The 25,625-nt window shown below is 42.6% G+C and overlaps 1 protein-coding gene across 3 annotated transcripts in view; it reads right to left on the reverse strand.

The window, feature by feature from the left end:
* The window catches only part of LHFPL6 (LHFPL tetraspan subfamily member 6), a 261,724-nt gene that overhangs the window by 19,577 nt on the left and 216,522 nt on the right, over window positions 1-25,625 (reverse strand). For all 3 annotated transcript variants that reach the window (XM_042960156.1, XM_042960059.1, XM_015544549.2), the window contains exon 3: window positions 10,974-11,072. In XM_042960156.1, coding sequence (XP_042816090.1) covers window positions 10,974-11,072 — 99 coding nt within the window. The remainder of the gene's footprint in view (window positions 1-10,973; window positions 11,073-25,625) is intronic.

A 25,625-nucleotide genomic window follows, 5' to 3' on the forward strand; every position in this document is an offset into this window, starting at 1 on the left:
AAAAAACCCAAAGTAGTATTGGTATATGGGAATATCTATTTGCAGTAATGCTTAGCGTAAGTATGATGTTTCCCCCTACAACATCCCCGTGACAAACACTCATAGATACTGAAATCAAGTCAAAAGGGTTCAGTAGCTTTCCAAGCTCCTGGGCAGGGGTTGGGGGAGGGCTTTTGAGAATCGTTGGCAGATAAAGTCTAGAGGTCAAGTTTCTCAGCTTCCTAATATCAGACTTCCAAATGTGGTTGACCAAAGGTTCTAAGTCTCCAGATGTCAGGAACCCATTTGAATACTATATAAAAGTTAGAATAAACTCTCCAGAAAACAGCATGTACATACAGGCATATGAAATTTGCACACAATTTCAGGGGGGTCACAAATCTCTGAAGCTTATTCATGGACTTTGGACCCCTGAATTATCTGGAGACATCACTCCTTAGAACCAGGGCTCCTGTAACACTGAACTCATTTGCCATTGTCATCAAAACAGCCAGTTGCCAAGCCAAAGTAGCTTACCATCCAGACATCACGTAGCTGACGTTCTCAGCTACCCAAAATATGACCCCAAATCGGGAGGCAAGAAAAAAAACCTAGAAAACACTGTCCAGAGCATACAAAAATCAGTATTTCAAAGACACATAGTGCACGGAAACAGAGCTGAACTGTGTTCCTTTAAACCATGATTTTAAGACGATGCATGACGATTAGATGAGAAAGGACACAAATTAGAAGTGAGGGAATAAGGACAGAAAGGCGTAAGTAATAATTGTAATGAATAACTGCCAACAGTGTGACATAAAACTGTTGCAAAGCAACAAAAAAAACCCCGAAAGAACTCAAAAAATTTTTCAGTCTTGGCTATTTAGAGAAAAGGCACATCACTCTTAAACAAATGTCCATGACTCCTACGAACCTTTCCTTATGAGTCATAGGAGAACATAACTGCGAATGAGGTTATTTTTTACAGGCTTGCTTATGTTTTTTATATGTTTCACATATTCTGGCTAAAAGGATGGATTCTGGCTATAATACATCTACCTCCTCAAACCATTTCAACATGATTAAAATAGGAAATGTGTTGGCCTTTAAGGCAGAAAGGCGGGACTAATATTTACCGTAGGTTTTCCACGTTCAAAGCACCTTCCACTTTCGCCACACTTAATCCTTTTCACAGGCCTCTGAAGTGGGGGTTGTCATTCAGTTTGAGAGACCAAAGAACTGAAATTCTGAGAGGCCAAATAACTTGCCCAGAATCAAACAGCTCTAAGGGAGTGAAGCTGGGATGGAAGCCAGTCCTCGCTTTTTTTCCATTAACTATTCCTTTAAATGGAAAATTCATTTATCTGGAAAAATCCATTCATATGAAATTTTCTGAAAAGATCTCATAAATGAATTTTTTCTCTACAAATCTTCTCTATTAATTAGTTTTGTCAACATTCTACCAGGTTAAAAATCAGATCAGCCTTGGGGCACCTGGGTGGCTCAGTCAAGTGTCCATAGCTTGATTGTGGCTCGGGTCATGATCTCGCAGTTGGTGAGAGAGAGCCCCACGTTGGGCTCTGTGCTGACAGTATGGGGCCTGCTTGGAATTCTCTCTCTGCTCCTCCCCTGCTTGTGCTCTCTCTCTCCCTCTCAAAATAAATAAACCAAAAAAAAAAAAAAAAAAAGAAGAAGTCATATCAGCCTCCTGATTATTTTCTTATATTTTTGGTTTCATTCTAAAACACATTTGCTATGTTATTAATCAATAATGTTTACAAATGGCCCTTTCTTAAAGGAAGACCTGCTTGCTAAGGAGGAAAAGTGGCTACTTTCTCTCTTCTGTTAGGAAACAAAGGCAAAAATACACAGTAAGGTCACAAAACATCTGAGTTCTCAACTCTGGGGCAGAAATATTTCTCCTGAGATTAAGAATCTTACTATCAAGATCTGAAAGAACTCTTCTCTAATGTTTGTGTAGACAAATCTCCCAGCAACTGGAAGGTTCACTGGCAGGTCTTTCCTCAGTGTTACTATTTAATAAGAGAGTGTTCTAAGATAAATCTGTGATAAATCTCTCAACTATAATCTCCTTGAGGGCAGGGAGCAAGGAGAGGACTTCTCAAGGGGGCTGCACTAATCACATCATCCAAAGGGGTAGCTTGGGATGGTAGGAGGGGATAGATTCGTCTCCCTAATTAGCAGATTATTTCCTAAATCCTTAACTACCAGGAAATTTCAATACAATCTACAGATCTATTTAAGATGATGTTCACATAGCCAATTTATCTTAATTGCCCTTTCTTTCTTAAGGACATCAATGATAGAATCAGTTGAACAAAGTTCATTCCTGAGAGAGGACCTAAAACATCAGAAACAGTTAAATTTAAAATCAGTGCTTTTCTACCCCTAGATTAATATTCTAGTGGAACATACTAAGAAAATAGTTAAGAGCACCTCACACAAAAGAATAATTAGAAAAGCCAGTTGAATTTCCTGAAGTTCCTTAAGTATACTATATCTAAAATGGCAGGGAACTGAGGTGTATCTATTTTCTTATGTTTATTTATTTATTTTGAGAGAGAGAGAGAGAGAGAGAGAGAGAGAGAGAGAGAGAGAGAATGCACACACACGAGCAGGGGAGGTGCTGAGAGAGAGGGAGAGTGAGAATCCCAAGCAGACTCTGCATTGTCACCACAGAGCCTGATGCAGGGCTCGATCACAGGAATGGTGAGATCATGATCTGAGCTGAAATCAAGAGTTGGACATTTAACCAACCAAGCCACATACACACCCCATATTTTTTGTTTTTATAATGGGGATAACACTGAAAAAACTTAAGAAAAATCTTTAAAAGAGAGATTAGCCTATTCTTCTCAATAGTGTGGTGGCCATATCTTATGAAATATTGTGTCTCACAGGCTTTTAAAGAGAATTACCTTTTTCTACAATCACTGAATTCCACTGGTGCAAATCACTGTAAGTCACTGAATTAAGTTTTAAAAAGGCTGAATACAAGATTGGGAATAATCCTTCTCCGAAATAACCAAACCAAAAAGGACTCTAGGAAGGAAAGAATTTAGAGCTCTTTCTTTTTCACCTATTGGGGCATTTCATTCTTTAAACGATGACCCTTAACTTGATTTTTTTCTGCGAGATGGTTCAGCCATATTCCTTTAGAGAGTAATGCCATAATTCTCCCCGGGTTATCAATGGCCAAGTATATACAGACACATGATGGCAACTTCCCTTTTAGAGGTCAGAAATTAGTAGTAGGGTTCCTTCCTTCCCTCTCATCCTCTTTCCTTTCCCTCCACGTCTCTTTATTCTCTCTTCCCCTCCATCATTCTTCCCTCTTTCCCTCCCTTTGTTTAACCATTTCGTAGGTGGCAGATATGTGTCATGCGTAAGGATCATGTTTATCTTAATTCACAATTTCATCCTAAGTCTGTGGCACAATTTTTTGATGCCAAGAACGTGCTTAATAAGTATTTGTCGAATAAATAAATCTGCAGAATACCGCTCTGGGCCAAACCCTGAACTAGACGCCGAAGTTGAAAAATTCCTGTCCCATTGGTTCATCTGGAACCTACAAAGATGCACTTAGGGAAGCAGACAGAATTGGACCCATGATTATAGAGAATGGGGTACTTTTTGCTAAAGCAGTACTAGAGGCATTTACTAAGCGATAACTTAAAATGGGTATGTGCATGGGCTGCCATTACTGTCATGGTCCCACTGGGATTCATGGCCCTGAAGTGAATTGGTTCTTCTCCTCTCATTCTAGAATGAATGCAGAAAACCCTTCTTGTCATGAAAAGAGAACCATAAGAAGGCTGAGTGACCGGCCAACCTGGCTGCATTTCCTTCAGAGTTGCCTGGGCGCTGCCCCATCACTTCATCACTGGCTACACAGACCTTCCTCTGCCCGTGGCACTTGACCAGCATCATCTAGAGTCACATTCTAGAGGGTTCCTGTGAGTAACCCTGGGACTACCCAGTTTGGGTCTTGGTTTAGCTCCTAGCGGCTGCTTGGTCTTCTGCCATCCTCCTGTGCTAGCATGCTATTTGAGGGAATACAGGCTCCTCCTGGAGCTTCTAAATGACTTCTAGCAACTTGGACAAATTTTCTCTTTTTGTTCTCATTTTGTCCCACTGACTATAACTTGCAAATTATTTTTTCTCAAGTGTGATTAGGTTTGAAGGGAGAAAAACAGAAGTCAGGAGTGAAAGAGATGTGCCCAAAGAGATGTGATGTGGTTATTGTTCAGATTCGATGAGAAGAGATTTCTTCCCTGGTCTGAAAATTTGGAAGAAACAGGCTCTCATCTTTTTCACACTGACAGGCTCTGAGTTCTCAGTAGTTCTTGAGAATCCAAGAGCATAATTTCAAGAACAGGAAACATGATGGCTTCTTAATGAAATTAAATAGCAAAATGAAAGCAATGATTACTCAAATTTACTTGGCAAATTAGCAAGACAAATTAATTGAAACACTACTTTTGATCATAAGGATATAATTAGAAAAGTCTGGTGGATGAAAATATCTTCGAGGCATGAATTAAATCAATTGGACAACCTGATTAGAGAGACCTTATGCTTAATGTGTAAATCCCAATTTACTGTTATAAAATGTAAAAGAAAGAAAAAAAGATTAATCAACCAATATTCATTAAAAATGGTCCTGTGCAAATAACATGAATAATAACAGCAAACGTCTACTGTATTTTTATTATGTGAAGATATTGTGTTACCTTACATATTATTCTTAACACTTATACTGTTTTCTTCTCTTAAAAAGTAATACATAAATTCACCATTGTTGACACTTACACAGCATGAGCCGTTACTGACCCTTAATCTGCAGCCACGGACTTCGTGATGGAAGGAGAGCAGGGCACCAAGTCCAACCACAACAAAAAGACACACTGAGATGCCTTTTCCGTTCGTAGCCTCATCTTCCGCTTACAGATGCCACTACTTCTCAGTAAAATCTGGTTCTGTAAAACTCTGAACCCATCCACGCTCGGCCACAAGAAGCCATTTTGTACACGGTAACCCCTGACAGCTCTTATTCTTTCAAGTTGGCCCAATCAGACTGAGAAGAGGGACTTTTATTCCACTGCTGGGACTGGGGAGAGACTCCCCCTCTTTTCTATGACACGAACAGGCTACAAGTGCCAAACGTAATCGTCGATGAGAAGAAGAGAGCCAGCCTCAAGATGGAGGAGAAGAACCCACACGCGGCAGGTCTCCGGTTTGGGAAAAACCTGGGCCCTGGACAACATCTTGGGCCCTGGACAACATCTTTGAGCCCCTGGATCAGTCAAGTCTGCAGCTCACCTTAGCTCTGGCCTTGCTGTAATAAGAGATGGTAAATATTTTCTTTGTGTACGCCAGCTGGAATCAGCTCTCTGTAACCTAAAGCTAAAGCCCCCTAGTTTATATAAAACAAAGTGGATATTAAACTAAATTCTAGCAAAGTACAAAAAACTAATTTTCTCTCTCTACAGAGGACAAACTGAAGGTTGTCCCAGAGGGAAATGGAGTAGCGAGATGGGCAAAACAAGTAAAGGGGAGGGGGAGATACAGGCTTCCAGTGGTGGAATAAACAAGACACGGGAATTAAAGGCACAGCGCAGGGAATATAGTCAAGGACTAACAGTATTGTGTAGTGGCAGATGATGTCTGCACTTGTGGTGAGCATAGCGTGACGAACAGAGATGTTGGATCACGGTGCTGTACATGTGAAACGAATGTAACACTGTGTGTCAGCTATACTCAAATAAAAAATTAAAAAAAATATAATTTTCTTTATAAATCGGGTGATTTTGTTTCAAAGTATGGCTGCTGACCCCTTGCACCTGAATCACCCGAGATACTTGTTTAAAACACAAATGAGAGGATCACCTGAGCGGCTCAGTCGGTTGAGCGTCCGACTTCAGCTCAGGTCGTGATCTCACGGGTTGTGAGTTTGAGTCCCGCGTCAGGCTCTGCTGACAGCTTGGAGCCTGCTTCAGATTCTTTGTCTCCCTGCCTCTCTGCCCCTCTCCCGGTTGCGCTCTGTCTCTCTCTCTCTCTTTCTCTCAAAAATAAACACTTAAAAAAATTTGTTTTAATAAAAAATAAATAAAACAAATGAGAGAAACAAGTCGGCCTCTGATTCTAATGCTTCTAAAGGGTGAAAGCTACTGTCAAGGCAAGCTGTACAATTTTAGCTGCATAATTTAGAAATTCATTATGCAGCCTGCTTGTACTCTGGTTTCCTTGTTTCAAAAATACGTGTATTCAAACATGCTCCTCGCTTCTCCATAAAGAAGAATGATCCAAAGGTAAACAGTAACAATCTTTGATTTGCAAAAGTGGGTATTTTTGTGAAATTGCTCCAAAGCTTTGCACTTAATTCTGGACAAAGAATCAATAGCCTTATAAAGTTGTTTTCAAGGCACACACAAAAATCCTCCCCAAGTCTCCTTGCCAAGGAAAAAAGACACTTTATCTTCTTTAATTTTTATTTGTTTATTCTTGAGAGAGAGATAGACAGAGACAGAGACAGAGACAGAGAGAGACAGAGAGAGAGAGGGAGAGAGAAAATCCCAAGCAGTCTCTGTGCTGATTGACTCGGGGCCACGAACCATGGGATCATGATCTGAGCCGAAATCAACAGTTGGACACACTTAACCAATTAAGCCACCAGGCACCCGGGAAAAAGGCATTTTAAAAAGTAGATTCTATTAGACTCCTACCACATTACCTTAAAACCACAAATGTGAGTTTTTATGAAATCTGTTCCTTGCTTAACTACGTCTTATATGTTTGCACTCAGTTTAAATGCCTGGGAAGCCCTTCCTACCTTCACCCCACCAGCATTCCTCCTTCCTCCAGTGTGCCTGCTTGGGCTCTTTCCCTCTTCTCCTTGGCCTCCCTGCAGCCTAAAACACACCCACATTCACTCTTTATCTACCTAAACACTTCACAGCCTTGAAGGCTCAGCTAAAAATACTCCTTCCTTAGGAAGCCTCCAGGAGAGGTCAAGTCCCCTTGAATTGTGACATAGCAACTAACTAAAATACCAGTTAGGCTGCGTTCAGCTGCCAGTACGAGAAAGGCTGCCTTGGGGCACCTGGGTGGCTCAGCTGGTTAAGCGCCAGATTCTTGATTTCGGCTCAGGTCATGATCTCAAGGTTCGTGAGATCGAGCCCAGTGTTGGGCTCTGCACTGACACCTCAGAGTCTACTTGAGATTCTTTATCTTCCCCCTCTCTGCCCCTTCCCTGCTTGTTCTCTCTCTCTCTCTCTCTCAAAATAAGTTAACATTTTTAAAAGAGAGAGAAAGGATGCCTTTAAAATTACCCAGTAAGGAAATGAATCACCATGTATTATGTACTATGTATCCGCAAGGTTGAAAGCTCCTAGGGAAGTCGTGCTTCAGGGGTGGCTGAACCCCAGCTGGTTTCTCTGCCCACCCCTTCCCCCTGGAGGCTGTCCCCACCTGCCATTCTACCTACTCAGAGGCGGCTGCTGGAGGGAGGGGGGAGCATGGCTTCTGGTGCCTTTCCCTTAGGCATATGATCCCTTCTTCTCCCAAAGCCTCTGGAAACATCTCCTGCAATATCACCGGTCTAAATGGGCTTACGCCGCCCCATCCCAAGCTAGTATTAAGAGGTAAGATGACCAAGACGAAGTTAGAGAGTTGGTCACCTAATTCGCAACGCCCACAACATGAAGAGGGTAGTAAGTATACAGCAGACTAGGTCAAGTGGACCAGGCTGCTCAGCGCGATCGGTGCCCTGCCTCCCGACCAGCTGTCTGGGAGGCTGAAGGGATCAATAAATGAGTCTATCTGAAATGAACCTATTTCTGGAGTGGCGGGGGCATGCTTTGGTTGAGATCAGGGGTCCTCAGACTGTGGCCCCACCACCTGTTTTTGTAAAAACAAATTTACAGGAACACGGTCACACCCACTCGCGCATGGAGTGTCTCTCATGCTACAACACAGAGCTGAATAGTTGCAACACAGACCATATGGCTCCGAAAGCTGCAAACAGTCACTAGCCGGCTCTTCACAGAGCTGTTTCCCTGCCTCTGGCTCAGAATCACCGACCAGAATGGAATGATGCTGGCAAGGCAACCACAAGGTCCGATGCAGCGCCTTCCTTTCCGACACACTGACGGTGTATATTATCTTCTTGAACATCTGGCTCTTCTGGTAGGTTCTGGTTCCCTGACGGCAATGCATGGGGTCTTTCAAAATGCCTTGGTGATGCCATGTCCTCAACACCTAGCACAGGGCCTGGCAGGCAGTAAGCACTTCAGAAATATTTGTCGGCTGGGTAATTGAATGAACACACTCCTTAAATAATCTTCCATATAAAAACAAAGGGGATGGTTTCTTGAGTGACCCACATCCCACAATAAGGACCGCATGAACCTTAACAACATTAACGTTTCCCAGGTCTCAGGGGGAAGATGTGCCCACACAGTCTCCTGGGAGAGGCAGTAGCAATGAGATTGGCTTCTCAGAAGCAAGTAGAGGCAGTGTGGCTCTGGCAACTGACATGCACACCATTAAAAACATGGGCCCCAGGGCCAGCCTTAGTGAGAATGCTCCCCCTCGCACACGTGCTGTGGCTCCCAACTGCGGTCCTGGGTTCTCCCAACTGAGCACCAGAATCTGTGCCTTCGCTCCGCTGAAGTTCAGTCTCCATCAGTGTGCAAGGAAACAGTCGCCATTTTTTAAAGATAGAACACAGGGGCGCCTGGGTGGCTCAGTCGGTTGAGCGTCCGACTTCAGCTCAGGTCACGATCTCATGGTCCGTGAGTTCGAGCCCCGCGTCGGGCTCTGGGCTGATGGCTCAGAGCCTGGAACCTACTTCCGATTCTGTGTCTCCCTCTCTCTCTGCCCCTCCCCCGTTCATGCTCTGTCTCTCTCTGTCTCAAAAATAAATAAATGTTAAAAAAAAAAATTAAAAAAAAAAAAAGACAGAACACAGAGGCAGTTTTGCAGGACCAAGGACTCGTTTTATCTGTAGATGATGCCAGTTTCCATTTTTTCCTCACCATCCCGCTAAGAGACATTAAAAAAAAAAAAAATCTTGGTGTGGCAAAAATTAAAACCACCAGAGTTTTTAAATTGTTAAAATGGCTTCGGTGAGTTTAGTAACATAAGAAATTATTACCAGTAGTAAAGAGGCAAGTCTTTTTTTTTTTTTTTTTAAGTTTGACATTCAAGTGTTTAATCCACAATGCCGGGAAGATATGAACTACTGAGATGCAGTAATGAAAATTGCAAAAAACAGGATATGGGTTTCATTACAACCTGCTAATTAATATAGCAACACGCAATAGCAAGAGATCAGCAAGAACAGTATTCTAATCAAGTTGAGGCATGTGTGAAACGGCCAAGAATGCCTCAAACACCAGAGAAAGAAAAATGCCAAACGCTATGTTAAAATGTCTCCCCTGGACACAGTTTGCTTTCCAAAAAACCAACCAACCAACCAACCAACCAACCAACAAAAAAAGGTAAAAAACTGAAAAACAAACAAAAACCAAGCTGACACTCAACTTTGTGCCAGCATTTTCCTCTGCATTTATGGCAATCACAAACTGATCCAGACTTAGGAAAGCCTTATGGAGAAGGAAAGAAAGAGCGGTCCGAAACCTCTTATATTTTTTTATCCATGCAAATTCGTAGTATTTAACGTACCAACTTCTCCGCCAAAAGAGCTAGTATTATTTTGAGGGAAGCAGGGTGTTTGTCATCCAATGAGTCAAACAAATCATGCTTTATTTTCAAATCCACAGGACTTTGATATGGTATCACATCCGTCCATTTTCCTCAGTATCGGACAGAAATTTTTTTCACAGAAGTTCTACCATACAATTTTTTAATGATGATTTGGGATATAACAGTAATACTGACATTAGACCACCTCCCTCAAATATTTCTTCTTAGAGTGAAGTGTTTAATGTGAAAAGCGAATGTATAAGTTAGTACCTCACTATGAACCAATCATCAAAAACTCAATCTATCCTTATGTTAGGGAAACGTATATTTGCTATTATTTGGCAATAATCCTCGATGTGGGAACACCGATTCCAGAAAAACATCCTCAGAAAATAATCCAATAAAGAGAAGGCTTACTTTCGTTAAGTTTTTCATTATGATATGCCTTAAAATAACAGAAGCTGGAATAGACATGATACTTAACTAGAAAGAAATAAGGAAGTGTTGGCGTAAAAGTTAGGTTTATCAACCGAGGGAAATATAATCCAATTAGTACAAGTTATCATGATGCAAGCCATATCGTCCTATGCTACCTTTTTAATGGACTGCTAGGTAGAACACACTATAGCTACAAGTGAAAATGTCTGAAATTTCCAGAAAAAGTCATGAGGTGTCCTTCAGCAGTGTGTGAACTTCTAACTATTCAATCACATCTCTCCCTGCTTCTCCTACCCCTGTGGCCTCCTGATGGACTGTTCTCATGCCTCCCTGGTGCTCTCGATCTGCTGTGTTCCTGGCTTGCAAGATGCTTCTGTCTACTGCCAGACGACCCTCGTGCATCACTGTGTTCAAGACCCAGCACTCCCACAAAGCTGTCTATTACTCTGGAGTGAGATCGCTTTGGATTTCTTAGCCCTCGAGAAATCTCAGGCAGACTATAAATTCCACATAGTTCTTTTCAGCACCTGCAATAAGTAATTAACACATGATTTTTGAATGAATTGATCAATGCATATAAACTCTTCAGAGCAGGGGCTCTATCTAAGCTTTGTATCCACAATACTTCCCACAGTTCAGGCAAACGGTAGATTGGCATGATTTCACTCAACAAACGGATAAGCGAATGTGTGCGTATTGTTACACATGACTGCTAGCTGCACTACAGGGTGTGTTTTTCTCCCTTGTCTCTCTTCCACTCTCTGCTTCTAGGAAAAGTCACATGCGGTTCTTTTCTAAAAGGAGTGTCATTGACGAAGGAAACTTACCCAGGTCAAACTGGCCAGAGACGTAGCCACAAGTCTGACGGACTTCCTCACTGTCCCAGCCCAAGGGGTAGAGGGCACAGCCAGCACCGATCAACAAGCCTGCAAAGAGATAAGCCAAGAGGGCTTTACTGGTTCTCCTCTGCATCTCCAGGTAAAGGCAGCCGCATGGAGGGGGGAGTCCATATTAGCAATACAACAGAAGGTCACGGTGTCCGGTCCGCGTTTTGGGAAGCACCAGCCACTGCTCCTTAAAGCAATCTAAGGCCAGTTTGATTCCATGAACAACTGTGGGTCTGCTTAAAAGGAAAACAAAAACAAAAACAAAACAAACCCCCTGAGAGCTCAGTTTGGTTCCGACTTTGCCTTTCAAAGCATCAAAAGCCTTGCAAATCCTGTTGAGGAAATACAATTCAGAAGCTTTTTAAAAAATCACGCTTGTAAAAATCCCACCATGTCCACCATCCGTCCATGTAAACAAGTGAGTCAAGAGCACGCAAAAGTGCCTAATAGGTTATGCTTCATCATCCATTAGATTTTTTCCTTTCCAATTGAAGAATCAAACTAGAATATTTCAGCACCATCCAATTTTACCTAGGGGCAGCGAGAGCGCGAAGATTCTCATGAACCACTTTGGCACATGGATCGGACCTGTTAGCTGTACTCCCAGCCGTTAGAACTCTGGTGAAGAGTTGAGAATCAGGGAGCGTTCATCCATCACAGAAATAGCCTAGAAGACAGATACTTCCACAATCATCTAAGTCCTCCTTGCAGCTAAGACCAAAAGTATTGATGATTAAACTGAAGAAGGTGGTGCTTTTATCTCGATGTAAATGAGGTTATCGTGGCAGCACACTCTGAGCTGACAGCTTTTGATCGGCACGTCTGCAGTTTTGGATCGAAGTCTAAACATGGTTTGACAAGAAGCTGAATGAGACTTAGGCCCTCACCACCGGAATCCGAGGGCTAATCGGAAAGCACCCATCCTGTCGCATCAGTCCGCGGGTACTGTCATCGTCCGTAAGTCCCACAAGTGTGCTGGGCCTGTAGGACCACCACATACATAGTCTGATTGGTGAGAACACCAGCACTGCCTGAGAGAATGTGCTAGACGAGGGAGCCCCTTAAATGAGAAAATCCACTCACGGCGTAACACAGAGGCGGAATGACAGGGCCCCAAACGCCGCTGGAAGAGACTTGCAGAATTTCTGTATTTGAGTCCCTTTCTGTCCCCCTCTTGCTTCTTGGGCTCCTGGTAGATGACCCGAGTGGTTCTAACCCATACACATGGTCTGTTTATAGTTATCTAAGGAGGAGCTGCTTCCCAAACCCTTCCCAACCTCTACGCTGAGCTGTGTGGACAGACACCCGCTACGAACCGACACAAATCTCCCCCTCCCCACAATCTGTCCCTTGGTCAACAGTAAAACAACCGTTTAATGCTGAGGGCCTGTGATCCGAGGGAAGGCCCACAAAGAATCACCGAAACTGCAAATCACTAATTCCAGGATGCCTTCGATGCAGTTGGATCGATCTGAATTGTGTCGAGGCTGAAAAATAACTCAGCGACGGTATGAGGTTTTGCCGACTAAGCGAATGCCCCAGGGACTGGTTTCCTCAGGACAGTATTTGTAGCTCTCTGAAGACAACTCTAACAAGTTATCCATCACCAGGTAAAGAGATAATTAGTGAGGAGGCCAAAGTTTGTGTGAATTGAGTTCCGTGAGTGTTCAAAACATCATGTGGTACCATTTCCATGATAACCCAGTTCTTAAATTAATAAGGGACACTATTTTTTTGAGAACTTGTGAGCAATTTTTTGAAGGATGACAAATGCAGAAAGAGAAAATTTTCAAATGTAAAAAAAAAGAAAAAGAAAAATCGTGACATCGAAATCATCAGTTTTCTCTTTTTCTGATAGGGAAAGAAATGATAAATAGCCTCATTTGCTAATGTCCTTTTCAGATGGCGGGAAAATGTGTCACGTATCCACGAAAGTGCCTGTTTTGATTCGTGTGATGCCGGGCACTTTGGGAAACTAAATAGAGAGAATTTTACATATGGAGCAAATTGGCGTGTGGTTTTCCAAGCGGCGGAACGCTTGGCAGTCAGGGTTCTTTTGTAGAATATTGAGCTGTCTTTATGACACTACGAAATGCAGATCCAACCATATAAATGAAGAACAATTTCATACATAGAAATTTATGTAATGTGCATGATTTTAAAAAATACCACGGGCATAGCTGACATTAAAAACAGAAGTGTTCGGAGCACGTGGGTGGCTCAGTTGATTTCGGCTCAGGTCATGATCTCGCAGTTTGTGAGATCAAGTCCCACATTGGGCTCTGTCCTGATAGCACGGAGCCTATGCTTAGGGTTTTCTCTCTCTCTCTGCCCCTCCCCTGCTTGCACTCACCCACCCATTCACTCACTCTCTCTCTCTCTCTCACAATAAATCAATCAACATTTAAAAAAAAGAGTATTCAGGGGACAGCAACTAGCTTATGTGGGTTTTGTATTAATATTTATGTAGTGTTTGTATGTTTTGTCATCTGCTAAGGTGTGCTAACAGCAAAAATACTGCAGATTATAAAGGTCTGAGAAACATTTCTGAGAGAAAAATGTATGTTGCAAACCGATCAGTCTAATTGGTTCTTGCAGTTTTAGGTTCCGTAGGTAAACATCGGTGGCCTCCGGCTACCTTTCTGCTTGTTTTATGTTATGGAGACAGCAAGTCTTGGATTAAATTCAGCCAAATATCTAATGATGTTTCTTAGTCGGCTGGCACAAAAAACAGTCAGATGACCAATTCTGCAAGCCCGGTGAAACCCTCTTCCCCAAATCCATCACATAGTCATTCGAACAAGGACATTCAACACACTGTAAATACAACAAATCTTCAACCGGCAGGTTTAGGACACTTTAGGTCAAATCAGGCAATATCTTCCATTTAAAGGAAGGGGAGACAGGGACCAAAGAGAGTTTAGACCTGGACTGCCCAATGCAGTAGCCATGAACCACATGTCGTGAGTTCAAATTTAAGTTTATTAAATTAAACTAAAAACTCATTCCTTCAATTGCACTGGCCACATTTCAAGTGTCTGATAGCCACAGGGAACTGTTGGCTACCACACCGGACTATTTTCACAGTTGCAGTAAGTGCTACTGAAGAAGGCTCTTCTAGACCTAAGAGACCATCTCAAAAGGATGCTGGGCTGGACAGATCCTTATACCCTAAGCTTAATACTACTTATTCATGAAAATCACCCCAGCTCTTTTAGATTCTCCCTTTCTAGGTGGGGCTAGAGAGCAAGAAACTACATTTCCAAACTCTTCCGCTGGCAGAAATTCTGGCTCATGTTCTCTCAATGAGAAGCCCTCGCGTGGGATTCAGAAGGTAAAAGAGAAAACTAAACCAATTCCCCACTGGCAGCTGCAACTAGGGACATGCCTTTCTGTAGACCGTAGACATAAGATTTGGGGAGTGACTTCCCCCCAAAGTGAGGAGGCAGCCTCCTCAACATCACCCACTAAGGGCAGATCATCAGCTGTAGTTTCTTTCTACCCTTGCACTTCCTGATTTCCTGAATTCCTCTCTGTCCTTCACTTCCCCAAACCTAAGAGGTCTGTGAAACTTTAAATCCCTGGACTACATCCCTTTCTACTTGAAATACCTACAGTGGTTTCTTTCACTGCTCAGACTCTGGCCAGTACGTGCCCAACTCGTGCTGATACAGGTCTTTCTATCCTACCCTATTACTTGCACGTTATTCATTTTCTCAGTTAAAAATTCTCTCCAGTACAACTTACACTGATTAATAAGCCTCAGTAAGTATTGATTGATATTAGAAGGTTTTGTGTTAATCCTCTGTGGTGTGGTCTCTGGTTAGGGAATTTATGCTAATCAATCTTTCCTGGAGTGTGAATTTCTGAAGTGAATACTCCAAATGTTAACCAACTGCCCTTAGTGTGTCGAATGGAGCCAACTAGCATTTTATTGTCCATACTGAAGTTACTATATTGTGACATAAAGTTAGAGATAATTTAACATACAAGTGAGAGCATCTTTTTTATTATCATTGAAGTATTACCCACATACAATATCTTACTAGTTTCAGGTGTACATCACAGCGATTTGATAGTTTTATACATTACGAAATGATCTTCCTGATAAGTCTAGTTACCATCTGTAACCATATGGTTATTACAATATTATTGACTATACTCCCTATGCTGTACATTACATCCTCATGACGTACTTATTTTATAACTGAAAGGTTGTACCTCTTAATCCCCTCTACCTGTTTTGCCCAACTCCTTCCCCTCCCTCTCTGGTAATCAACAATCTGTTTCCTAGATCTGTGAATCTGTTTCTGTTTTGTTTTGCTGGTTTATTTGTTTTGTTTTGTTAGATCCCACATATAAGTAGAATCATACGGTATTTGTCTTTCTCTGATTTACTTCACTTAGCATAATAACATTTAGGTCCATCCATATTGTTGCAAATGGCAAGAGTTCATTCTTTTTCATGGCTGCGTAATATTCCATGATATATATCTCACATCTTCCTTATCTATTTATGTATTAATGGACACTTAGGTTGTTTCTGTATCTTGGCTACTATACATAATGCTGCAGTGAACATAGGGGTACATTATCTTTTTGAATTAGAATTTTCATTTTCTTCAGATAAATACCCAGAAATGGAAAGCTGCTAGATTGTATGTTAGTTCTATTTTTAATTTTTTGAGAACTTCCATACTGTTTTCCATTATGGCTGCACTAATATTTTGTTCTTACCAACAGTGCAAAAGGGCTCGATTTGCTCCACATCCTTGCTAACATTGGTTATTTTTTTGTTCTTTTGATAATAGCCAATCTCACTGGTGTGAGGTGATATCTCATGTGGTTTTGGTTTGCATTTCCCTGATGATTAGTGAGCTTGACATCTTTTCATGTGCCTGTTGGCCATCTATATATGTTCTTTGGGAAAATGTCTATTCAAAGTCCTCTGCTCATTTTTCAATTGGGTTGTTTGTTTTTGTTTTAGTTTTAAGTAGACTCCATGCCCAACATGGGGCTTGAACTCATGACCCTGAGATCTAGAGCTACATGCTCTACAGACTGAGCCAGTCAGGCGCCCTGGTCTTTTTTTTTTTTTTTTTTTAATATTAAGTTGGGTAAGGGCGCCTGGGTGGCTCAGTTGGTTAAGCGGCCGACTTCGGCTCAGGTCATGATCTCATGGTCTGTGAGTTCGAGCCCCGCATCGGGCTCTGTGCTGACAGCTCAGAGCCTGGAGCCTGTTTCAGATTCTGTGTCTCCCTCTCGCTGACCCTCCCCTGTTCATGCTCTGTCTCTCTCTGTCTCAAAAATAAATAAAATGTTAAAAAAAATATTAAGTTGGGTAAGTTCTTTATATAATTTTGGATATTAACCCCTTATTGGATATACCATTTGCAAATATCTTCTCCAATGCCACAGGTTGCCTGTTCATTTTGTTGATGTTTTCCTTTGCTGTGCGGAAGCTTTTTAGTTTGATAAAATCTCATTTGCTTATTTTAGTTTTTGTTGCCTTTGCCTGAGGAGACCGGTTGAAAAAAATATTGCTGAGACCAATGTCAAAAAGCATCAATGCTTTCTTCTGCAAATTTTGTGGTTTCAGGTCTTACATTCAAGTCTTCCGTCCATTTTGAGTTTATTTTTATGTAAGGTGTAAGAGAGTGATCAAATTCATTCTCTTACATGTAGCTGTTCAGTTTTCCCAGCACCATTTATTGAAGAGACTATCCTTTCCCCATTGTATGTTCTTGCCACCTTTGTCATAGATTAACTGACCATATATGCATGGACTTATTTCCAATACTATGTTGAATAAAAGTGAGGAGAGTGGGCGTCCGTGTCTTGTTCCGGATGTTAGAGGAAAACTTCCAGCCTTTCATCACTGAGTAGTACAATGTTAGCTGTGGGTTTATCATATATGACCTTTGTCATGTTGAGGTATGTTCCTTCTATACCCATTTTGTTGAGAGGTTTTTTTTTTTAATCGAAAATTAAAGTCTAATTTTGTCAGATACTTTTTCTGCACCTATTGAGATGATCATATGATTTTTATCCTTGGTTTTGTTATTGTGATGTATCACATTAATGTGCTATATACAACATCGGTTGATTTGCAGATATAAACCTGCGGTGCATTCCTAGAATAAATCCCACTTGACTGTGGTATAGAATCCTTTTCATGTATCGTTGAATACAGTTGGCTAATGATTTGCTGAAGCTTTTTGCATCTATGTTCATTGGGAATATTGGCTTATAATTTTCTTTCTTTCTTTTTTTTTTGTGGTGTCAGTGTTTGGTTTTAATACCAGGGTAATGCTGGTCTCATAAAATGAATTTGGAAGCATTCCTTCCTCTTAAATTTTTGTGGAATAATGGAGAAGGATGGGTACTAACGGTTCTTCAAATGTTTGGTAGATTGACCCGTGAAGGTATCTGATCCTGAACTGTTGTTTTTTGTAGGATTCTTAGGTTATTAATTCAAGTTTATTACTTGTACCAGGTCTATTCAGGTTTTCTATTTCTTCATAATTTTGGAAAGTTGTGTGTTTCTAGGAATTTATCCATGGCTGCTTTAATGGCGATAACTTCTTTAGTGTTTGCTTGTCTAGGAAACTGTCTTGCCTTTAATTCTGAGTGCCTTCGTGTGGATCTCTCTGGATTCCTCTGATTTTGGACTCTCTGTGTCTCCTGGACCTGCATGTCAATTTCCTTCCCCAGGTTAAGGGAATTCTTAACCATTATTCCTTCAAGGATGTTTTTTTTCATGAAGGTTTGATTCTGGGGTTTTATCTTGTTCTTTCGTTTGGCACATGCTCCTTTGTCTCATTTTGTTTGACTTTCTGTATTGTATTTGTTTCTACGAATTAGGCAGAACAGCTACCTCTCCCGGTCTTGAAGGAGTGGGCTTCTGTAGGAGCATCCCCTGTGTAGACTGCAGGTGCCTGGTGGCTTTGGCAAGCTGGCTACAGATGCAGCAGGCCAAGGCAGGTGGGGGAGGGGTCCCTGGGTGAGACCGTGGGGTCCCCCGGACAGGAGGGCTGGGGCTGGAGAGAGCACCGGGACCACCTTGATTGGATGGCTGAGGCTGGGGTGGAAATGGGACTAGGGGCATACACACCCGTGCCTCGTTGGGGGAATGGCTGGAGCTTATGTGAGCCAGGGGCCCATTGCATTAGAGACTAGCAGGCCAGCTGGAGTATGGACCCTGCTTCTGCCCACACTATCAGGTGAAGGAGGGGATACACAAGATGATGCTCGCTGGTCCTCCAACCCCAGAGAGGGTTCTAGCAGTCCCTCACCTGTCTGGTGGAAGCTATAAGGCTAGTAAATGGATTTCCTTCCCTTATCGTCTGGTTGCCCTTTAAAGCACGATTTTTTGCTGTGCCTCTAGCTGGAGAGTGGGCCCCTCAGTGACAGCCCTCCTTACCGTAGGTCACCGAATCAGGGGTAGGGTTTCTGTCCTTGCAGTGCCTCTGTCTCTCCTACTCTTCTATACGTGGCCTGTCGTTCGTTGTGCAGAGGCTGTTCAATCGGCCTCCAGTTCTTCTTGAGGAGGAACCGCTCCAGATGTAGGTGTGGATTCTGTGTATCTGTGGGAGGAAGGCAGTCCAGGGTCCTCCTATGCTGCCATCTCGGACCTGCCCCTGAGAACATCTTTTTCATGGAAGAAATCTGCCACTTTTCAGTTTCAGCTGTGTTAAACCTCCGACCGTGTTGTAGCAATCAATGTTTCACGAAAGTGTAGTTCCAAATTCCCGAAATGACAAACCTCTTAGCTGTTATACTGTCTTCTGAAATGGGGCTCAGAGAACATTCTGGAACTTGAGGTGGTTGCCCAAATGATATTTTAGTGACCTAATAGGTTTTAATAGCTCTGGTTGCCTAATTTACTCCTGGGGAGCCAATGGTTCAGTTAGAATCTCTGGCTCACAAACTTTTATACCCTTTACATGGATTTTCTTTATTGGATTGATAAATCTGGTGGTTTATAAACTTCAAGGGCTTAATTATATGGTATTTTAACCAAATTCCTTTGTCACTGCCATAAAGGAAATCATGAAAAAATAGTCACATTATCACATTTTTTGGAAATACGCGTTTGTAGGAGCGGAAGTGAGGAAAGACACTAGGAAGCAAGGCAACAATCTGAGGAAAGTGGTAACAGAGGTGGGGTGCTCAGAGGAGGTCTGAGATCATTTGCAGCTACAGGCTCATTTGCAATTAAGAAGTAATCTATTTTTGCAATCCCGAAGGCTTCACAACTTTTAAGGGGTCATGAGTAAATCACAAATTCGTGCAAATTAGCTCAGTCTTTAGTCTGCACCTGGCACCTTGCTGAAATCAGCGATCAGGGGAGAGCAGACCATGAAGAAGGTCAGTTTGTAGGAGGTCTTGGAAATTTAGTCGCTTCCTAAGAAGAATGAAGATGATAATCCAAGACATGGGTCAATAATTCTTAAAATGGAAAAAACGATGCCACTTGAAGAACGCACTGACTATTAGGTCATGCCAACCTAAATTCCCTAGGGTTTTTGCCTCACCCTGTTCCAGACAATTAAAATAGTAAAAGAGCCAGGTTGGTGGAATGGCCTCTAAGAAGAAGACACTGCTCCTGGAGAAGGGACAATACAGATAAATGCAAAGATGGAAGCACTCAGGAGCTGGGCAGCGGTGCTGTGTTCTAGAAGAGATCTGCCTTTACCCCCCAACGGACCCTTGTACCTAAGTCTTAGCCTGGATACGCTCTGCCTGCCCATAAAACACCTTTGGGGAGTCCCTGGTGGAAACTGTTCGTTTGCACGCATTGCTGGAAATATCTGCCATGATACTAATTATTTCTCAGACTTCAAGTGTGAAGTCTGAAGTCTGTAAAGAGCTCAGTGGTCAGAGTGAGTAAGAACCAGATGCTGGGAATTTTCCCCTTCTGCAAAACTCTTTCTATTCAAAGTCAGTACTTAACACATAGCCAGGGGAATATTAACATAACAATTCGGCTCCTGCCAAAAAGGCGAAACAAACCTCTAGTCAGCCCATGCCAATTACTCTCCACAGGTGGTGAGAAAAGACTCCTCATGTTCGACTCATAAAGCCTTATTTTTTCCAGGCGCTCCTGAAAGTTTTATGTGATCTCACTTTTCTCCATGACTATCGCTCCATTCTCTTTCCACAGTTTATTATTTTTTTTTTATACCGTGACTTTTTCCACTTATGCCCCTTCCGTGGTCTCGCCAACGTTTCCCATCATCTCATCTTTTATGTTTTTTTGGACACTTTTATCCATCCTCCAGTCCCTTTATCCTCCTTTCTGTGGCAAGCACAGAGGGAAATTGTTTTCTTTACTCTTCTCAGGCAAGCTGCTCGGCCTGGTAGCCTGTTATCCGGACTTCTCTTTGGATGACGTTGGCACATTTCCAAGTCCCCGTATGCTAATTTATGTACACCACGCTCCTCCATTCTCACCCCTAGATAACTGTCCCTTTACAAAATGTGAACCACAAAATAAATCCACGGCTGGGGAGGAAATAAGAGCAAGCCAGTATTGTAACTCTTCCGACCTTGAAAGCACCGTAAGGAGGAAGCACAGGTGACTGTGGAACATTGCAGGGGTTAGGGGCACTGACCCCCTGTGCAGTCAAAGATCTGTGTTTGACATTTGACTTCCCCAAAACTTAACTACTAACAGCCTACTGTTGGCCAGAAGCCTTACCGATAACATTAAGTCGATAACACGAATCTTACGTGTCATATGTGTTACAGACCGTATTCTTACAGTCTAAGCTAGAGAAAAAGTATTATTAAGAAAATCATAAGGAAGAGAAAATACATTTACAGTACTTACTGTACTATATGTGTTGAAAAAAGTCCAGGTATAAATGAACCCAGTCAGTTCAAACCTGTGTTATTCAAGGGTCAACTGCACTTAAATATTCTAGAAGAAGGAGGCTTGGGCAGGTTTATAAACCACACCCCCTTTCAAAGTGCTTTCTGGAAACAGGTATAGAGGATGGAAGAGGCTTGTCCAGGGCAATCCCGGGACTCCTGGATCCCAGTCCAGGGCTCTTTTCCACCATGATCTCAATGCTTGGACATAAGGCCACTCCAAGGTCACACACTTGTCACCTGCTACCTGAGTTCAGCCATAGCCGTGTTGGATTTCACCAACATCGTATTTTCCTAAGTGGGACTTTTCACCTGCAATTCTGTATTTCTTGTGTCTCAAATAATTGAAAGATGTGCCAGCACTGAACCGTGCAGCTGGCACAGAGGCGTGTCAAGGGGGTCTCATTAAGTGGCTCAGGTGCTCTGACCAGTCCCAAAGGGCATTTCTGACTGGGGACTCTCAGTTCTTTCAATATGTCTTGAATTATCTCATTTCTGAAGGTTGCATTCCTTCTCTTTGAGATACTCTCACTCTTCACTTTATGCTCAGGCTCCACCATGAAAATACTAGCTGTTAAGATCTAGAAGCCTCAACACGCAGCCTGCCCCTGCTGCCCCAACAGCGGGCTATAGGCTTCACCCCCTCCCGCGAGCTCCTACCGGGATGCACTCTGCACCGTTTATTTGGGGCTCACTACTTTGCTGTAGGTATTCATAAGTAGGACGTCTCCTGGAGAGCCAGGAACTACCGGATGTTTACTTGCATCCGACTCACTGGTTCATGGTATTTGTTAAATATTAAATAGCAGTGATTTATTTATTTAGAATTTATAAAAGCCACAGCATAAGTATATAATACTCCTAGAATAGATAATATAAAATATATCATTGCCTTCATTTAGCAAAGGAGGAAGATGCGGCTTAGAGAAGCAGACTCCTGCTCGTGAAACTACTAAGTGGTAGATGCAGGCAGGGACGTGCATCCAGGTCCATCTGAACTCTAAGCCAATATGGCTAAACTCTACCTTCTAATGCGTCCCAAATCCCCAAGGGCTCACGGTCCCAGCTCGGGGCTCACCTCCCACGTCCACGCACGTGGGAAAACCCTGCATATAAGTGGAAAAGGAAGAGTGGGGCAGAAGATCAAGATGGATTAGAAGTCATTGTTTCTCCAGGATTGACTCCCCCACCGCCTGCAACGAAGGTAAGGGCTGTTGAGATCCCTACAGATTCTTCCTTCCCTGGGCGCCAGGGAGGGAGAACCCAGCTGCGAGTTCTAGCACACAAAGAGCTCTGTCCACAAAGAGCCCGTGAGGCATAAAGATGAAAAAAATGGACTCTTCGCCATCGGAAGTTTAGCCAAGGAAAAGCATATCCTATCTTAACGCTAAAATACAAAATAGAAATGTGATCATTGCTGAACTATCCAAGCTATTTTCACAAATGACAATAAGGCTGTTTCTTTGCTGAAAGCATCCTTCAGAAGAGAACATATTTTAGGTTTTCTTAAGATGCTTTCCCAAATGGCTCCTTGATTATTATTTCTTCTCTTCCAGTTCATGGGTCAGAAGACACAAAAGACACACATCAGAATACCTGCTTTTTCACTCAGAGCAAAAACTTCACAAGCTAATTTCAGCCACGAGTGACTTGTCATCTCTGCTCTTTCTAGAGTTCCGGGCAATCACCGGGGGAAGAAAAATTTGTTTCAAACAATGAAACTTTGGAAATTTTGCCACGTCTACGTGACACTTTTCTGGTCGATGACGCCAGACTGGAAGCAACATCTTTCTAACCTTAGTAGTTAAGAAACTCCCGTTCCACTATTTCATGTCTTCAGGTCTCAGTTGTCCTCCTCTGTAAAATGGGGAAGATATCTATCTTTTGGAGTTGTTGCAAAGATTAAATGAGAGAGTGGTACAAAGAGGTGGGCACAGTACCTCACAGGAAGAGTCCAACGAATGCTCTCTATTGTTAGGGTTTGACTTTGCTGGGGCACGTGGAGGAGGCCAGAGGATTTGGTTCGAGCCAATGCGTGGTTTATACACAACCTCTGGCAATCCAGTCCCCTGCTCTCAGAGAAGGTCCTCTTCTTAGACGGAATGCAGGGAGGGTTCCAGCAAGGACATTCCTGGCACGGTGAGGAATGGTCACTTGCCCCAAAAATCCTGGCATCCACGTAACCCTCAGTAGGAACAAATAAAACAGCCGCGGCCTGATGACCCTCACGTGTGGGTAAATAATCCATACACGACTACAAGGCCAATTAATATTCTTGTCTGTTCCATTTTGTTTTGGTTTTTGCTGCATTTTACTTTTAAAGGCGCCTTTGGCCTTTCTGTGAGGTGGGTAGAGCCAGAACTGGTGTCCCCACTCGGTAGATGAAGGCACGGAGTCACAGACAGCGGGGAGATCTGAGTTTCATCAAGTAGATAACCGCACGCAGAGCTGAGCTGCAAACTCAGGGTACGTGACTCCTACGTCTGTGCTTTGGTCCGCAGTCTTCACTCCGACGCTGCTCGGAAGGGGGCTAATAACGCTCCGTGCTGCAGCTACACCTGGAAACAAACAAAATGCTAATTTTCACTGCCGATAAGATAAGGCGTTTCGCGCCGTTCACAGCTTCGGGAGAGGAATAAAGACACAGTCCCGCATTTCCAGGGTAGCGGGGCTCAGTACAGGGCTTCTCAGACTCACTTGCAGCTGAAAGAGCCGGGGGCTTGTTAAAACTGTAGATTCTGGTTCTGTAGTTCCGGGGTGAGGCCAGATCTCCTGTGACTCCAAGCAGCTCCTGGTGAGACAGACATGACTGCACGGGACTGCGCTGTGGACACTGAGGGTCAAGTGGGAACAGCGCAGGCTTTGATGTCAATCATATCAGGTGCAAATCCTGACACCATCTGCCGTGATGTGTGACCTTGAGCAGGAAGCTTTTGAATTCTCTGAGCTCAGATTTTCATCTGCGTAACAGACCTAACGGTACCCATATCTTTAGCATATTTATTAGAAATACATGGCTTAAGGGGCATGGGGCTGGCTCAGTCCGTAGAACATGTGACTCTTGATCTCAGGGTTGTAAATTCGAGCTCCACATTGCGTGTAGAGATTACTTAAGAAATAAATGGCTTAATAAAAGTGCCTACTTCAGTGCCTGGCATAAGATAAGGGCTCAGGAAATGGTAGTTAGGTATCCGTATTAGTAATGATATTGTACCACTGCACCTGCAAACATTTCATTCTATCGTAGCTTCCAGTTTCAGATGCTTCATTGGCAGGTATAGGTGTTCACCAAACAGATAATACTAATCAATACTACTATAATATAGTAATACTGATTACCTAATCAAAAGCAGAGGGCTCTGCCTTACTGCTTGCCCACGCTGTTATAGCAAATATATTTTCTGAAACGAACTGCATCTCTGTAACTAAGCATAATTCTATTCTTTTTCCTCCTCCAACACTAGATTATGAAAATGGTCACACTTACAGAGAGGTTGGAAAAATTGTTCAGTGAATACTCATACACCAATGATCCAGATTCTAGGATTAATAGGTTTTAAAGGTTGTTCTATTACCTATCTACCCATTTTTCCATTCTTCCTTTGATCCATCAATCCATCTTTTTTGGGGGGTGGGGTAGGGAGGAGACGCTTGCCACCATAGCTTTCAAGAACTCGTACATATGACATCTCTTTCATTATTCATACTTTTGCCATTTTCTTCCCTTGGCCCATAGTCCGCACAAAGCTAGCAGGCAAACACAAAAGTTTGACTCAAAAGTAATAGGGACACAACACTACCTCCTTATGGCCCGATGCTACTAAATTAGGACCATCAACCTGGAAGTGATTTATATACAAATCTAGAGCAATGAATACCTCTAAGCTTTTCACATTCTCAAACAACCACTCTAAACCTAAAACAGGACTGGCTTGCTTCACCTGTTTGACCCAGAATTACCTATCAGAACTTCACAAGACATTTCGCAAAGCCCAGAGTGACAACAACATAAGGGGTCCAGCACATTCCAGCCAGCCACTCAGCTCAGAGTTTTCAGCAGACACATTTTCTCTGAAGGATCACTGCTGTTTTGTACAAACTGAATCATCCCTGATTCCCTCTACAGAAGAAAAAAAGAAAGAACATCATCATCATATTTCAACATGAGAGTGTCCTGAGAGCAATGAACTAGGCTTCAACAATATTCTGTCAACAAACAAGCAAAAAACCTAGCTGTAAGTAAATTTACACTGCAAACGTAACCGATCCCGTCCCCACTTTGAAAACGTGATGTTAATTCCAAACCAGACTCTGGTCAGTTTCATGTTGCCAAACTATGGTTACCGCAGTCAGATAAATATTCAGGTGGTAAACTGTTAGGGACAAGAGCTTTGGAGTCAGACCTGTATTTGAATACTGTATCTGCTACTTACTAGTTACTGGCTGAGCAAGTCTCTTAAACTTGAACCCTGAGAGTTTCATCCATAAGATGGTACCTCTTTATAAGAGTTGTCAGGAGGATGAGATAAAATGTCCCAGCACAGTGCAGGGCATATGAAAGTAGATTCCCCCTTATGAAATAAGGCAGAAAGAGAAGGGGAAGGCAATACTCTTGAACATTTGTATCTATTTCCAGAACAGTGGCTCTAATGGAAACAAAGTGCACCACCACCAGGATGCATTGCTTTGTGGGACAGGTTTGCAGAACTTCTGGGA

This window comes from Panthera tigris, chromosome A1 (genome assembly GCF_018350195.1).
Source record: "Panthera tigris isolate Pti1 chromosome A1, P.tigris_Pti1_mat1.1, whole genome shotgun sequence".
Lineage (NCBI taxonomy): Eukaryota > Metazoa > Chordata > Mammalia > Carnivora > Felidae > Panthera > Panthera tigris.